This window comes from Cicer arietinum, chromosome 7 (assembly GCF_000331145.2).
Source record: "Cicer arietinum cultivar CDC Frontier isolate Library 1 chromosome 7, Cicar.CDCFrontier_v2.0, whole genome shotgun sequence".
Lineage (NCBI taxonomy): Eukaryota > Viridiplantae > Streptophyta > Magnoliopsida > Fabales > Fabaceae > Cicer > Cicer arietinum.
Window position 1 is genome coordinate 25,633,886 of NC_021166.2, and position 18,878 is coordinate 25,652,763.

The window sequence follows — 18,878 nt, forward strand, 5'->3', positions numbered from 1 at the left end:
TGTCATCATCATCATCACCATCACCATCATACAAATAAAATTGGTGGGTTCTACTTGGAGAGTGAACCTACCCAAAAATCTCCCCTAGGTACTGCTCAACATGTTTGCCTTTTTTTTACAACATATCATCTTCGACATAGGCACGACCTTCGTCGTCATATTTGAAACATTCTCATTAGTATGAATCTTCTCAATTAAAAATGACTTCATTTCCAATGCATCTTGTATCCAATGTACCGCACTTCAATATGCGTCGACTTTGCATGAAAAGTTGGATTCTTGTTGAGATGGATCGCACTCTCATTGTCTCAGAATAACACAAACTTGTCTTGCTTGAGGCCTAACTCGTGCATGAATTTCTTCATCCACAAGAGTTCTTTGGAAGCTTTAGTTGTTGCAATGTACTCAATTTCAGTAGTGGATAAAACAACAGACTTTTGCAATCTTGATTGCCAAGACACAGTTCCCCCTGCAAATGGCATTATATAATCATAACTACATTTTCTAGAATCAATATCATATGTCATATATGGATCTGTGTAGCCATCCAACACTGGTTCACCACCTCCATAGCATAAACACACTTTGGAAGTGCCTCTAAGGTATTTGAGAATAAACTTTGCTGCTTGCCAATAATCTTTACCAATATTAGAGAGAACCCGACTAACAACTCCAACTGCATGAGCAATATATAGCCTTATGCATACCATAGCATACATTAAACTACCAAATACAGATGCATAAGGAACCTTCTTCATCTCTTCTTTGTCTTTCTCACTTGTAGGACATTGATCATAATTCAATTTAAAATAAGTAGCAAGTGGAGTACTAACATGTTTGCAATTGCTAATGTTTAACCTCTCTAACACTTTCTCAATGTAATTATGTTGAGACAACCACAATTTATTATTCTTCCTGTCACGAGTAATTCCCATGCCCTAAATTTTCTTTGCAGGACCCAAGTGTCATAACCAAGAATCAACATGTCATCCACATATAACAAGAGAATAATATAATCACCATCAGAGAATTTTTTGACAAACACACAATGGTTAGAAGTAATTTTACCGTACCTGTGTTTCTCCATGAAAGAATCGAATTTCTTGTACCATTGTCGAGGTGCTTGCTTGAGTCAATACAAACTTTTCTTCAATTTACACACAAGTTGCTCTTTAACTTTGACTTTGAAATCCTCTTGTTGCTCCATAAAGATCTCTTCCTCCAAATCACCATGAAGGAATGCAATTTTCACATCAAGTTGTTCAACTTCTAGGTTCAAACTATCTGTTAACCCAAGCATAACTCGGATAAAGGACATCTTCACTATAGGTGAAAAAAATTCTTCAAAGTCAATACCTTTTATCTTATTAAGACCTTTTACAACCAATCTTCCTTTGTATCTTGGTTGAGAACTATTCTCTTCAACTTTTATCTTGTATACCCATTTGTTGTTGAGTGTTTTTATGTCCATAGGCAACTTTACCAAATCAAATGTGTGATTCTCATGCAAGGAATTCATCTTTTTTTGCATGGCCTTCAACCATATTATTTTATCAACATTTGTAATAGCTTCTTGATAGAAATTTGGCTCTCCACTATCAGTAATCATCACATACTCATATGATAGTATCTTTGAGAAGGTTGATGTTCTCTAGTAGATCTTCTCAACTCAAACTTGATTGATGGCTCAACTAGACCTGCTCATCATGATGAGGTACATGATCATTAGTTACCTTCTCATCATCTACATGTATATCTTCCCCATCAACAAATATTTCTGTAGTGGGCTTAGGCGCCACATCAATGTAACTTCTGGAATTTGATTTCTAATTTTCAGCTTTATCAAAATCTTCAATAGTCTGGTCTTCAAGAAATATCACATCTTGACTTCTAATAATTTTCTTGTCAACTAGATCCCACAATCTATAACCAAATTCTTCATCACCATAACTGACGAACACACATTGTTTGGATTTACTATCAAGCTTGGACCTCTCATCTCTTGGAACGTAAACAAAACATCTACAACCAAAAACTCTCAAATGACGGTAAAAGACATATTTCCCTATCCACACTCTATTTGAAACATCACCATCAAGTGGAATAGAAGAAGAAAGACTGATCAAATCCCTTGTAGTTTTCATTGTTTCACCCCAAAAGGATTTCAATAATTTTGCACGAGAAAGCATACATCTGATTCTATCATTAATCATACGATTCATTCTCTCTGCAACACTATTTTACTGAAGTGTCTTTGGAACTGTTTTCTCAAGCTTGATGCCATGTTCTGTACAATACTCTTCAAATGGACCTCTGTATTCACCACCGTTATATGATCGAACACATTTCAATTTCCTTCCCTTTTCTCTTTAAACACTTGCATGAAAATGCTTGAAGACTCCAAGTACATGGTCCTTAGATTTCAAAGGAAAAGCCTGCATTTTTCTAGAGTGGTCGTGAATAAAAGTAACAAAATACGATGCACCACCAAGAGATTTATTATCCAGCATACAAACATCAGATTGAAATAAATCAACAGTATTTTGCCTCCTATGAGGATCAATATTATGAAAAGAAACTCTATTTTGTTTTTGAGTAAAACAATAAGTGCAAATTTTCAGAGACGTACCTTTCATAGGAAGCAAATTTTTCTTCGCAAGTATGTTGAGTCCTATTTCACTCAAGTGACCGAGGCACGTATGCCATAAATCAGAAGAGGTGTCTTCAATTGTATTCATTTTTTCCTTACATAGCTTCGTAGGCATCCTATAGAGAGAAGTGGAACTTTGCTCATTTGCAACCACTAGGGACCATTTGGTAATTTTACATATACCACCCCCATCAAAGTAAGTGTGATAACCCTCAATATCCAAGGCTTTCACCGAAATCAAATTGTGATGAATATCAGGAAAATGTATAACATTCTTCAATTGAAGCTTGCAACCAATCGCAGTTTCTACCTAAACATCTCCCATATCGATAATTTTACATATTCTTTCATCTCCTATTTTTACTATGCCAAAATCACCAGCACTATAAGATGAGAAAAAAATTACGCCTAGGAGTAACATGATATGACCCGAATCAATAATCCAAGTTGAATCATGACATGCAAGATTTGTGGAATTATCATCACAAATAATGCAGACATTTTTAACAGATGCAACTGTTGTTGTGCCTTTATCATTTTTCTTCTCTTTGTCTTCATCTTTTTCCCTTGATTGATCTCTTTAAAGGAACCTTCAATTTCTTTTTATGTGACTTGTGTTTGCCACAATGATAGCATATCACTTTATTTCTAGTCCTTGACTTACTTATTAACTTGCTACGACTTTCAGAATTGTGGCGTCTATGAAAGTTTCTAGATTGACTTCTCCCCTGTGACTATGTAACTAATGCTTCTTACTTTGAGGAAGAACCAATGAAAATGTGTTCCTTTCTTGGAGCTTCTTCTTTCAACATGCTCTCTTTAACCGTTGACATTTTCAACTTTCCACTTGGAGTTGAATTGGTCAACGTCACAACAAGTACTTCCCAGTTATGAGGCAAGAAACTCAACAATAACAATACTTGCAACTCATCATCTAACATAATATATGTCGTTGTCAACTGATTCTTTGTATTCTAAAAAATACTCATATGTTTTACCATTGAATAAAGAATGCTTTGTTTTGCAAATGCTTTCGTTCATTCAACTCTTTTAATTTCTCCTACATTTTGTTAGCATCTAGTTCAATTTCAACGTGTCGATATACATTCAGATCCAAGCATTGTATGATAAACGTCACTGTCTTTCTATTCATCTTCTTCAAGTCAGCGTCAGATTTATCTATGCGTTTCGCAGTGTCGCCCTCAATAGGATCATACAAATCTTTATTGTATAGCATGTCTTCCATGACAGTCTTGCTAAATGTGTAATTAGAATAGTTGAGTTTAATCATATCTAATACCACTTTAAATGTACAAACCAAATCAACTGAGATCCGATATCACTTTTTTGGGAAAAACCATTGATAACTATCTCAATAATGCGAAATATTTTTCCTCTATTTGTGCAAATAAATAGCCAAACATAATTACAATTCCACATAGCAATAATAATAGGTAGAAAATTAAACATGAGACAAACACAATTATAATGTGGAAAACTTCCTTCAAATTGAGAGAATAAAAACCAATGGACCAGGTCCAGTAAAATATTCCACTATAATAATTAATGGATAAACTAGAGTCTTTCTAATAAAAATAGGGAACATCAATCAATAATAACAATAATCTTCCACTAAAGTGGGTATTCCAAAGTATCTCTTAGAGAAGGTGAAACAAATAAGATTTTATATTAGAATAACAAACTCAATGGTAGAAATAACATACTAAAATTGTAGATCAAACGGAACAAGTTTGCTACACACATGTTACCATCATCGGAACCAAACTTTTTTGTTCTTCTTTTCTCCTATTTGTACTATGTGATGCAGCTGCCTTTTCTTTCTTTCTATGCGGCACTCCATTTTTTATTTCTAAAATAGGGATTTCAATATCCCTTTTATTTTTCTTCACATGGGCCTAACTTAAAATATTTCTTTTTTTCTTTCTTTTAGTATAATAATAATAATAATAATAATAATAATAATAATAATAATAATAATAATAATAAAATTTGATCGGTTTCACGTGTGGAGTGAGGTCACTCAAAAAATACTCATACAAATACCTGTTACTTGGGGTTGAGTTAAAGTTAAGTTACAAAATACCATACCAATTTAACACAATTAAGAAAATATTCAAAATTCTTTAATATTGACTCACGAAAATAATAAACTAAAGTATTTAAATCATCCAATATTTTGAATCATGTAAATATTTCTTTTATTTATTGATAGTAATTAAAACAAAATAAAAAGATTTCTACTTAGAAACTTAAACAATTTTAACAAAATAACTTTAACACAAAAATAAGGAAGAGAGATCATAAAACCGATTCATCCTTGCTCACTTTCAATACAGTAGTTATGTCTAGTATGTTCTCACTACAGGATATAATTCACTAAATCAAACAAATTTATTTCAACCACTAAATTATGTACTAGTCACCTAACTATATTTTAACCTTCTCAAACTTCTAGCTTAGTACAACCAAGTTTTTGAGATTCACAACCACTGTTGGGCTAAGGTACAAAGATGAAATTGTTTTAAGTGTTTTGGTTAAATCTTTTCAAGAGAGTATTACAATAAATAAATAAATAAATATAAACACTCTGTAAAGTTGTTTCAACAACTTTTCTCTTTTCATTGTTACAAAATTTTTATCGTAGAGAAAATTTGCGGCTTTCTTTAAAGATTGTTCTTTCAACGTTTTGTCTTGTGTTTCGCATCTCTGGTTCATTTTTCTGTGTTTTTCTGCGTTTCTGGTTCATTTTTCTGCTTGGTTCTTTAAGTTGTTTCTTTCTAACTATCCCAAATGCATTGATGCAGAACCTGGTCCCCTGTATCCTGGTGAATTTCGATAAACAACAATCGTAGTTTGGAGGGGGAAGGATTATAAGCACTTGAAAGGTATGGATGTTGTTAATTTGATTATACTTTGTTATTAATATAGATGTTGTTGAGTTTGTTTGTTGGTGTACATGCTGAATTTGGAAAACCTCGCCGAACTCTATAAAAGTGCAATCTAACTAAACTAAAATATGATGTTCAATGCAAGTTTGGAAAACCTCCCTATACTTTGTTTAAATTGCTCTTATACTAAAATCTGATGTTCAAGTGCAATCTAAGGCTGATTTGGAAAACCTCCCTATACTTTGTTTAAATTGCTCTTATACTAAAATCTGATGTTCAAGTGCAATCTAAGGCTGATTTGGAAAACCTCCCTATACTTTGTTTAAATTGCTCTTATACTAAAATCTGATGTTCAAGTGCAATCTAAGGCTGATTTGGAAAACCTCCCTATACTTTGTTTAAATTGCTCCTATACTAAAATCTGATGTTCAAGTGAAATCTAAGGCGGATTTGCCTCCCTATACTTTGTTTAAATTGCTCCTATACTAAAATTTGATGTTCAATGCAAGTTTGGAAAACCTCCCTATACTTTGTTTAAATTGCTCTTATACTAAAATCTGATGTTCAAGTGCAATCTAAGGCTGATTTGGAAAACCTCCCTATACTTTGTTTAAATTGCTCCTGGTTTAATTTGATTATACTTTGTTTTCAATCTAATTATCTAACTAATTAGTTAGTTGCATTGTTATGCAGTGCCATGATATAAATTGGAAATTCTGTTACTGTTTGAATATTAATCTTTGTTATGTTGGAATTTATTCTATATGACTCAGATATATTGCATAAAATTGTTAGGTTCATGAGTTTATTTATCTCTATAATTTTTCAAACTTATTTAGTGATTGACAAGTTAAGTTTTGATCTTATAGTAAATGGATCGTACTTGGATGTACAATAGGGTACATGAAAATAGACGCAAATTGAAAGAGGAGTATGTTAGTGGTGTTAAAGATTTTGTGAAGAGGGCTTTGAAACAACCGATTTGTATATCTGAGGGAGGGATAAGGTGTCCGTGTATAAAATGCAAGTGTATGAAGATATCAGCAGCAACTACTGTTAGACTTCACTTGTACCGGGATGGATTTCAACCAGATTATTGGATTTGGACAGAACACGGAGAAGTGAAACCAATGGTTGAAACAAGGGGTGGTTCGACTAGTAATAGGATTGTGCATCATGATGACCAATTTAATGCAATGGATGAAATGGTGTTTGATGCTTTTAGGCCTTATCGAGATGTCCTTGATGTGAACACTAACATGGGAAATGAGACATTTGTTGAGGATGAGTTACCTAATGAAGATGCAAAACGGTTTTATGACAAGTTGATATTCACCAAATATCCTCCGACGCAACTATTTTTCCTCCAGTTGACGTGTCAATTGACTTTTTAGCGTTGAATGTTTCAATTTTATAGATAGCGTCGGTGTAGCGTAGGCCTGGCCGACGTTAATATAGCGTCGGATGGATGCTAGTCATTAGCTTCGACCGTTTTAGCCTAGGGCCGACACCGACGTTAATCCGACGCTAAATCGCCATTAGCGTCGGCTTTTGTTCTATTAGCGTCGGCTTTTGGCCTATTAGTGTCGGCTTTGAGCCACGTTAAATCCTATTTTTTTAGTAGTGCAATATCTATATATTTTAGAAATAGTTATTTGTTTTCTTTATTATGAACATTTATTACTATTTCATATATTGAAACAATTTTTTTTTTTTACTAAAATGATATTCATTCTTTTAATTTGGTAGAGTATATTGAAAAACATCACCTAAGTTAGGAGTATATATAAAAAAGAAAAAGACTAAATCTTCAATAGACTAAACGAGCACCTCAACAAAAGAAAATTAAACAAAATAATATCGCACTTAAATGACAAAATAAATTTAAACGTCGTACAAAAATGAAGAAATCATGGAGAAAAAGAAAAAATAGTAAATCTATACAAAAACACTTATTTAAAAAGAAATAAATAAATAAAAAAAAAAAAAAAAAAAAAGCAAAGATGAGAGAGAAATTGACAGGTAGGTTAGAAATATCAATCAACGTGAAAGAAAATATATCAAAATCAAATAACAGTTTTTTGTCTTAGTTAACTATAGGATTTGTTTTTTTTTTTTAAATTGAGAGAACGGATAAATTATTAGTAAATAAAAATTAATAACTATTTTACTATTGTTCTTGAACAAATTTGATTTCACAATTTGAAAATATAATGTCCAACTGTTATCTTCGAACTAACACCAATTATTTTTAATTTTTTTTTTATAATAATACAACAATTGACACACCACACATTTTAAAAAGAAAATTAAATTCAGATTTTCTAAAAAACAAAAATGATAAAATTGTGAACGAATCTAGAATACCCAAATTAATAGTGCAAAATAGTTACATACCTACAACTATGACAAAATGCAAGTGTTTAAAATATTTGTATCTTTAAATCAAAACTATTGTTAATCTAAACCATAATGAATACCGCACAAATGCGGATCAATTGGTAGTAGAAATAAGATGAGCGGTATTTATCTCCAAAAACTCACTATTTTCCATAGAGAGACAAGACTATTATTACCTTTTTTAGGATGTAGGAGATGATAATTATTTTCATATGATTTTTTTTTTTGACTAAGTAATATAGCTGAAAATAAAAGAAACTTATAATAATCCATTAAATTATAATTGCATTTCCTTTTAAGACAGTTTAAATATAAGTTAAAAACAATGTGACCCGTATATATAGATATAAATATATATCTAGACATATATCTATATTTTAACTTATTAATGTTTTGGTATAAATGAATTTATAAAAGGATTTTTTTTAATAAGAATTCTTAAAAGGATTCGTAACTGTATTCTAAAAGGATTCTCAAAATGACCTAATATAGATATAAATTATATATAGAGATGGAATTTGTACGTTATTCCATCCAAATTTCCAATATTTTATTAATTTCAATAGTTATTTTTTAAAGAATACTTCAATTCAATTTTTTTTTACAAGTCTTCAATTCTTAAATATTGTAAGTAATATAGCAAAGGGAGAATTCTCCATGTAAAACTATTTTATGTAGAAATTGCATATCTATTAAACTCTTAATAATGCTGTTGTCAATTATTTTTTTAAATATTAAGCAAGTTACACATGTAAAGTAATTAATTGTTTTACTTAAAAAAATAGGATTAAATTTGTTTTTAATTCCTATAAAATTTTAACGTTTATTTATTTATTTTAGTCTTTGTAAAATAAGAATAAAAATTTTAGTCACTGTAAAATTATCACGCACATAATTTTAGTTTTTATTAAAATAAAATATGTTTAAGTATCCGTTAATTTAAAAAAAAATTGAATGAGTTTTTTTTCAAATATAGAACATTATAAAAAGTTTCTTCAAAAAAAATTTAATTTTTTTTTTAAATTTCAGATGACATAAATGTGAATTTCTAAATATAAAAAATGAAGATATAAGTAACGAAAATTTCAAGATAGAGGAACTTTTTAAATTAGTGTAATCATGCTTGCAAAAAATTCAATCAATAATATATGTTTACATAATACTAAATATTAGAACCGCATGCATGATAATTTTCAAGAGATTAATGACTAAAAAAATATTTAACAAAAAAAAGTATATATACATATTTAAATTCTCGGTATATGCATACTTCTTTTCTATATAGTAAGGTAGGCAATAATTGTTATTACAGGTTTACGACGAATCAGATCATATGTATTAATGTAAATTAGATACAATTGTTTAAAAAGTTATTAATTTAGTAAATTCTGATTGCATTTCCTTTAAAGTTGTCATGTGATTTTGTATTTATTTTTTAATTTTTGTTAAATTATCATGTAATTTTTAATTCTTTCAATCATACTTTTGACTCAACTTTCGATGATACTTTTTTTTTTTTTTTTGACTTAACTTTCAATCATACATATGATTTACTTCTGTAACCCTCTCATATTTTTTCTTTCAAATGTAATAGAGTTGGAAACTTAAATTTAAACCTTGGTTTCTTCTATATATATCAATAACCTTACAGTTACTAATTACGTATTTTCAGGACCAACTCTTTAACATAATAAATGATATAGAAATTGACGCTAACATGATTAATTATTCCCTCTGTCTCACTTATAATATTTACATGTTTCAGATTATTTATATTATCAATGAAATATTAATTATTTTTTTCTATTAATTAATATATACATATATTATATCTCAATCAATAAATGAAATTATTTTATTATTAAAATTAATATAAATAATATTTTTTTAAGAATGACACACAACTCAAATAAAACACTTATAATAATAAGAAAATAGAAATATTATTTTGGATACATACTTTATCTTGTAATAGCATTTATAATTGATGTACTATATATGTAGACACTTGTGCTATAGTATTGACAATCCATTTATATATTTATTAATATTTTAGTGATAGCATAAACAATACTAGTGAGGCAATCAACCATGGAAATCGAATTAGTTTCAAGAGAAACCATCAAACCTTCATCACCAACTCCTCCTCACCTTAGAATATATCCATTTTCTTTCATAGACAACATTTTAGTTTGTGTCGTGCCGTTAATTTTCTTTTACAACCCAAACGATAATAATGACCAAAATTCCAAAATATCACAACTCAAAAAATCCTTATCTCTAGTTTTATCCAAATACTACTGTTTTGCAGGCAGATTTAAAGATAACATTACGATCGAATGTAACGATCAAGGTGTGCCACTTCTGGTGACAAAGATCAAGAATAAATTATCAGAGATTCTCCAAAACCCCACAGAAAATTTGTTGAACCCTTTGTTTCCTGATGAATTGCAATGGACAGACACAGATAAAACTGCAGCCTTAATATCCATTCAAATAAACTGTTTTGAATGTGGAGGAATAGCTATAAGTATTTGCATCAGTCATAAATGTGGTGATGCTGCCACCCTTTTCAATTTCATGAATGATTGGTCCAGTATCAACAAAAAATTAGAAGAAAAAGAAGAAGGGTTATTAATATTACCATTTTCTTTACTTGATGGAGGAACTACAATTTTTTCACAAAAGAATTTACCTATTGTCCCAGAAACTGTTCATATGAGAGAAAAATCTGTTGTGTGTAAAAGAATTGTATTTCAACCCTCAATGATTAAGTTTCTCAAGGAAATGGCAACTTCAAGTTCAATTCATTCTCCCACACGTGTTCAAGTTGTGATTGCTTGGATTTACAAGCATGTTGTTTCAGCAATGGGATTAAATTTGAAGACAGTGCCGTTCAGTATAGCGGTAGATCTTCGCAAAAGAATGATTCCTCCATTGTCGGAAAAGAGTGTTGGTAACTTGATTTGGTTCTTGACTACATTCCCTGATAAAGAGGAAATGGAGGTGAAAGATTTGGTGTGTAAAATAAAAGAAGGGTTATCTGAATTTTGTAATGTTTGTCCAAAACTGTTTGGAGGTAGAGATGAAGATAGTTTATCATCGATTCATGAGTTTTTGAAGAAAATTACGGAACCTAAAACTAAGAAGGGAACTGTGATTAATTTTACTAGTTGGTGTAATTTTCCAATATATGAAGCTGATTTTGGATGGGGAAAACCAACATGGGTCACTACTTATAGATGTTCTTGGAAGAATTTAATAATTTTGATGGATACAAGTGATAGGAATGGGGTTGTTGCGAATGTGAACTTGGAGGAGAATGTTATGGCTAAGTTTGAGCATGAGGTAGAGCTTCTTCAACTTGCATCTCTTAATCCAACCAATGTTGGTCAATCAAGTGGGCTTTAGGTTTTTTCAATGGAAAGTGTGGGTGGTAGTACTATCGAATTATCAGTATCGTTATAGTCGATGTTTAAAATTAAATATTTAAGTAATAAATTTTCAGATGATGTTCAAAATAAAATAATTGAGAAATATATTTTCACAGAAATATATATATATATATATTAATGGAAAGTGTGGGCAGTAGTTAGAACTCTTAATTTGACAAGTCTCTTAATTATTGGTCTCGACATACATGTTGGAGGGTCAAAACAATTTATAATTTAAAAGGCCCAAAAAACAAAAACTTTAAAACCCCTAAAATTTTGTGGGCTTAGTGGGCTATAGCCCACTTTTTCAAAAAAATAATCGTTTTTTTTTTCAAGAAATAAATTTTTTCGATTTTTTCAACTAAAAAAAAAATTTCGAATTATTTTTTTATTCGAGAAAAAAATTCGATTCTTTTATTTTATTTTTCTCACAAAATTTTTCATAAAATAAAAGAATTTTTTTTAATTTTTTCGAATAAAAAAAATTTTGAAAATTTTTCAAGAAAAAAATCTCAAAATTAATAAAATATTGAGGACCTGTAAGCTCTCTTATCCCCATTCCTTAAGCCCTATAAAATAATAAGCCGATGCTTTAAAAATATTATTTTGATAGAGGTTAATATTATAGGCTTAATAGAAAAAAATTTAAAGAGTATTGGAGTTGGGGACTTGTTTGACCGCTCTATTAATAGTACTATTAGTTTTTGGTTAATTGATTGTAGATTTTATTTTTTTTTTTTATGTTTCACGTAGGCTTTGTCAGGTTATATTTTTTAGCTGAGATTAAAATTTAAATTTACTGCGTTGTGGATGATTAATCTTTTCTACTAGATCAAACTATATTGTAGCTTTTAATATTTACACTATTAATAATATTTATCTTTTGATTGTGCGCAAAAGAAAAAAATAGCAATGTTGGACTTGATGCATGGATAATGATGGACCATTCCCCAACTTCAAAATCAATATGCCTTAGGATTGATGCATGACTCTTAGTCTTACGTCTTAATTTGATTCACGTGTTTCCAACACTTTAAAATTTTGTTTTTACTTTCAACTTGTTGTTAATTTAATTTAATTTCCTTTGTTTACTTCAATATGTCCATCATACATAATTTACAAATTAAAAACCAGAACCTTGCACCTTAGCATGCATTTCCTTGTACCTTATAATGTTACTGGTGTAACTGATCCGTCCCACAAGTTAATTTCCATCATAGAACATAGATCCTTTGATATTATATATGACGTGAAATTTTATTTATGACATTATTGTCAATAATATATATAATTGTATTACAAAAATATAATTAAAGCATTTATAGTTTTTTTAGTATTAATTGACACAAATTGAACCATAATGCATGATTAGATTTAGAAATATATTAGACTTAATTGCAGTTTTAGTCCCTCTATTTTTACTGATTCACGAAATTGTTTCCCCTGTTTTAAAAGTCGACAATTTTGATCTCTCTCTAATTTTTTAACTAAAAAATGATGACGTGATATGATTTAAATAATGGGACATATGATATAATGATGTAGAATGATTAACACCCATGAAATTGGAATAAAACACTGAAAAAACTTAGATTTCAACTTCAGAAATTTTTCATATTTTTAATTTAATTTATAACATATGAATAATTAATGCATTTAAATGATTTTACATCATATAATTGTATGTCACATTAAAAATGTGTCAAATCGTTTTTTTTTAGTTCAAAAATCTGAGTGAGGGACCAAAGCTGACGACTTTTAAAATAGAGGGTCAATTTCGTAAATCTATAAAAATAAGAGCGCTAAAACTGCAATTAAATCAATATATTATTTAGCCTCAAATTTTACATTATTTTATATTATTACCTGGACTTTAACAATATTATTTACCGCTTATAAAAAAAATCATTTATCCTAATTTGATTATTTAAAAATTTTGTTTGTCATTTCATATTTCTAATTTCTAAACTTCTAATTTTACGTCGTCACATCCTAAAAAAATAATATTAAATCTCTTCCCGTATATTGTTTTACTCACAAACTATAATTGAGTGTATTGTGCATGATTTATATTAATTAAATTATAAGAATATTTAATATTTAAAATTTAATCTTTAAAATATTATATGAAACCATATCAAAATTGTTAGTTTTCAAACTTATTATTTCAAGTGCAAGAAAATAGAAAAGTAGAATAGTATATGAGTGTAGGACTTATTTATTGAATGAATGAATTGTGTTATTTATATATGGTTTATTCTAACTGTCCTCTAACTTTCTAACTAACTAATCAAGTGGTTAATTATTTAGTTTAATTTAAAATACAACACTTTCTAAAACCAAGAATGTTTTTGGTTTATTGTGATCAATCTGGTTTTAACCAGAACAATCTTGGTTTCTAACAATTTCACTTATTCAAGTTTCTAAGTGATTTTACACCTAGCAATTTTCTTAACCCTTCAAATATGATTGTCCTCAATGTCTTTGTCATGATTTCTGCCAATTGTACTTCAATTTGACAATAAATGAGTTTAAGCTTGCATCTTCCAACTTGATCTCTTAAGAAATGAAACTTTGTTTCAATGTGCTTGTTTCTTCCATGAAACACATGATTTTTTTCTAGGTTTATGGTTGGGATGTTGTCAATCATCAATGGTACTAGTCTTCACACTTCAATCTTCAATTATGTTATCAATGATTCTAGCCATATAATGCTTGGCATGCGGCATAGCTGTCAGCAATGTACTCAACTTCACATGATGACAATGTTATCACTAATTGTTTCTTTAAAGCTCCGTCCTTTTTGAGATTTCATGAATTTGAACACATAGTCTGAAGTGCTCCTTCTATCACTTTTATCTCCACACCAATATGAATTTGAATACCCACCAAGTCTCCATTTTTCTTGCTTTAAATCTATCGCAACACATTTCCATGCTCCATTGTTCCTTGAACATCTTTCATGATTCTCTTAACTGCCAACCAGTGAGAATGCTTAGGTCTCTCCATGAATTTGCTTACCACGCCCACACTATAGCAAATATCAGGTCTTGTATTGCACAAGTATCTTAGGGAACCCACAATCTGCTTGAACAAGGTCGAATCAACATGTTCTTCTTCAATTTATGTTCTCAACTTTGCATTGATCTCCATTGGAATGACAACGGGGTTGCAACTAGTCATATTGAACCTTCTTAAGATCTCTCCTATATACTTCTTCTGATACATCATCAAGCCTTCTTCAGTCTCCGTGAACTGCATTCCCAGAAAATAGCTCAATTTCCCCAAATTTGTCATTTCAAACTCATCTTTCATGATTTCTTTGAATTCTGCAATTTCCTTGTTGTTGCTGCTAGTTACCAATATGTCATCAACATATAGGCATAATAAGATCATTTCAGGTCCTCCATTCAGTTTGTAATGCCTCACATAAACTCCACACTCCTCTCTACACTTGATGAATCCAATTCCAATTAAGAATGAATCAATTCTTTTGTTCCATGCATTTGGTGCTTGCTTCAAAACATAGAAAGCTTTCCTCAATCTGAGTATTTTATCCTTCTTTCCCTTAATCATGAATCCTGGTGGTTGAGAGACATACACCTCTTCTTCCAGCCATCCACTCAGAAATGTAGACTTCACATCAAGATGACACATCAACCAATCCCTAGCACATGCCAATGCAATTACAAGTCTGATTGTTTCAATTCTGGCTACTAGAGCAAACACTTCAAAATAGTCTATGCATTCCCTTTGTATGAATCCATTGGCAACCAATCTAGCTTTATACTTAGAAATTTTTCCATTTGGATTCAACTTCAATTTGTAGACCAAATTCACTCCAATCTATTTTTGTTCTGGAGGTTATGTGTTTGCAAATAAGGCAAAATGAACCAGATCTCAACTTTTTTCAATTTTACTATCATTGTACACTTCAAATTCTCTTAAGTGTGTTGGTAGTTATCTTGTCCTTTGAGGTCTACTTGACTTCACTCTTTCTTCATCTTTGTCTCCATTGGTCTGATGATCATGTTGCTTTTGCAAAGTTATTTGTATGGGATGGCTTGAGCTGCTGGTCTCTTGTTCTCAATTCCAATGTTGGCTTTTGTTCTTCTGGCTCTAGTCATAATTGTTGCTACCTGTCTGTTTCCAGTCCCAGCTTTCTTGCTCAATGATCTTGACATCCATGATGACCACCACCTTGCCTCTACCATGATCATATAACTTGTATACTCTAGTTGGATGGTACCCAACCAAGATGATGGCTTCACTTTTGTCTGGTAGTTTTCTTCTCCTTTAATCTGGTGTAGATGTTTAAAACATAGAGCACTAAATGTTCTCAAGTGCCCTGATGTTGGCTTCCTTCCACTCCAAATCTCCTCAAGTACCTTCTCTAGCAGTTTCTTTGTTGGACATTTATTAAGAATAATGTAGGTAGCAGTTGATGCAACCTCTCCCCATAACTTGTGTGGCAGTTCCTTATCTTTTATCATACTTCTAGTCATGTCTAGAATGGTTTTATTCCTTCTTTCAGCCAGGCCAATGTGTTGAGTGGTGTAAGGAGTTATTACCTCATATTCAATTCCATTCTTGACACAAAACTCCTTGAACTCATGTGAAGTATATTCTCCTCCTCTATCTGTCGTTAGCACCTTGACAGCTTCTCCACTTTGTTTCTCCACTTTAATCTTGAAGTTCTTGAATATGTCTAATGCTTCATCTTTTTTTTTAATCAAATAAATCCATAACATCCTATTGAATTCATCAACAAAGGTTATGAAATATTTGTTACCTCATAATGATGGCACCTCAAATGGTCCACATATGTCATTCTGAACCACTTCAAGAGCGTTTTTCGCTATTGCTTGCACTTGTGATTTAAAGGAATTTCTTGATTGTTTTCCTACCATAAATACTTCACACACCTTCTCAAAGACATTAATCATAGGATTTCCACTCACCATTTTCACGAATCCTAGTTATTGCAAGCTTTTGAAGTTGAAATGGCCAAATCTTGAATGCCACAACCAGTTTTCATCAATTGAGCTTACTGCCTTCAAACGTTGAATATTTTCAACCTGTATGTTGGTAACAAAGATTATGTTCTTCTGAAAGATGAGCCTTTAGTATAATCTTCTTCTGCCCATCATACATCTCTAAAGCATCATCATCCATGATCATCTAAAACCCTTTCTAAATCAGTTGTCCAATGCTCAACAAATTGCTTTTCATTCCTGATACATACAACACGTTTTCAATCACTATTGTCTTGCCATTTCTTCTCTTGATCACCATGTTGCCAGCTCCCTCAGCTTCCAAGGTTCTATCACCAGCAAACCTTATTTTGTTTCTTCTTGAGGTATCAATATCCACCAACCGTTCTTTATGACTTGTCATATAATTAGAACAACCAATATCAAGAAACCATAATTGGGACGAAGAATGTTCTTCCTTTGAGTAAGAGCATAAGTGAGTTTATCAATTTGAGCATTGGTATTTTTTAACGTGTGCACATTTTTTTTTTGAAAAAGTTAAGAATGTTCGCAGGTTTCTAAAAATATTGCCCATTTTTCAAATAAACAAATACTTCTCCCAAATCAAAAATTGTTCTCAGATTCTTCTCCCCCTTTTGTCATGAGACACTACGCCAAAAATGACATTTAACAGCGCCCATTTTACAGCGCTTGCTAAACACAAGCGCTGTTGTAATTATATTTTAAAAATAACGGAGCCTTTTACAGCGCTTTTGTTCACAAGCGCTGTTGTAGGTCATATAACGTTTGCGCATAACGTTATAAGGCGTTTACAGCGCTTGTCATAAAAGCGCTGTAAAATGAAGCGCTTTCGCGTATCATTTACAGCGCTTTTTTCACAAGCGCTGTAAACACATGCTCTTCAAAATATTTGAACTACCTAATACAGCGCTTTTGTCACAAGCGCTGTAAAATACATGCGCTTTCATTGAATTTAACTACCTATTACAGCGCTTTTTCACAAGCGCTGTAAACTACATCTTTCAAATAATTATATACGTTGGAAACCCTCATATCCTCTACATCTTTCAAATAATTATATACGTTGGGAACCCTAATATCCTCTACGTACTGTGCGGCCATCTACGTTGTCTAAGGTATTTTTTACACATGATCTGTTATGTTTTGAAATTGTCAAAAATTGTCAAAAACTCATACCACATGATCTGTTCTGTTTTGAAATTGTCAAAAATTGTCAAAAACTCATACCACATGATCTGTTCTGTTTTGAAATTGTTAGTTGATATTGGTTTCTTTTTGAAACTTGTTGATATGTTTTGAAAGCTTATTATTTTTGTTACTGCATTTATATAGGTGGTATAATATGGATAGGAAATGGATTTCAGCCAATCGATTGTCAAAAGAGTATGAAATTGGAGTGAAGGAGTTTGTTGAGTTTGCAGTGAAGAATGCAAAAGATCCAAATAGAGTAGTTTGTCCTTGTTTAAAATGTTGTTTTGGAAAACGTGTTAGAGAAGATGAATTAGAAGGACATCTAGTATGTAATGGAATTGATCAAAGCTACACATGTTGGATAAGACATGGTGAGAAAAAAAAAGGAAACATTAATTTTGAGAATAGTTCTACATATGCTTCAACTGATTTCGATACAGATACATATGAGCCGGACCGAGTTGATGAGATTGCAAAAGCAGTTGAAGAAGATCTTCGAGATTGTCCTAAAATGTTTGAAAGTTTGTTGAGTGATGCAGAGAAAGAATTATATAATGGTTGTACTAAATTCACAAGACTGTCAGCGATATTAAAGTTGTACAACTTAAAAGCGAGTAATGGATGGTCTGATAAAAGCTTTACGGAATTATTAACACTCATAAAAGATATGTTGCCAGATGATAATGAACTTCCCAGTCGAACCTACGAGGCTAAACGGATTTTGTGTTCTATTGGAATGAGTTACGAAAGGATTCATGCGTGTCCTAACGATTGCATTTTATTTCGAAACGAATATGAACTACTTAAGGCGTGTCCGAAATGCAATGTCTCTCGATATAAGAAGAAAGAATCTACTCCAGCAAAAGTCGTGTGGTATTTTCCTATAATACCAAGATTTAGGCGCATGTATCGCAGTGAAGAAGATTCAAAACACTTGACATGGCATGCAGATGAAAGAATTAGAGATGGAATGTTTCGACACCCTGCAGATTCCCCACAATGGGCAAAAATTGATCACGAGTATCCTGAATTCGGGATAGAGTCAAGAAATCTAAGACTTGCACTTTCTACTGATGGAATGAATCCACATGGTCTTCAAAGCATCTCACATAGCACGTGGCCTGTGATTTTGGTAATATATAACCTACCTCCATGGTTATGTATGAAGCGTAAGTTTATGATGTTGTCTCTGTTAATTTCTGGACCCAAACAACCGGGGAATGATATCGACGTATACTTGACTCCTTTAATTGAAGATTTAAAAATTCTGTGGGAGACA

The 18,878-nt window shown here is 31.2% G+C and overlaps 1 protein-coding gene across 1 annotated transcript; it reads left to right on the top strand.

The window, feature by feature from the left end:
- The first annotated feature begins 10,050 nt into the window (after positions 1-10,050).
- Positions 10,051-11,370, top strand: LOC101497681 (epi-neemfruitin B synthase L1AT-like). Its single transcript, XM_004511187.3, has one exon. It carries the CDS (start codon positions 10,051-10,053, stop codon positions 11,368-11,370), a length of 1,320 nt encoding a protein of 439 aa, XP_004511244.1.
- The last annotated feature ends 7,508 nt before the right edge of the window (positions 11,371-18,878 follow it).

What these genes read in the sequence shown, in the direction of transcription:
- LOC101497681 (XM_004511187.3), top strand. Translation starts at nt 10,051, where the DNA reads ATGGAAATCGAATTAGTTTCAAGAGAAACCATCAAACCTTCATCACCA.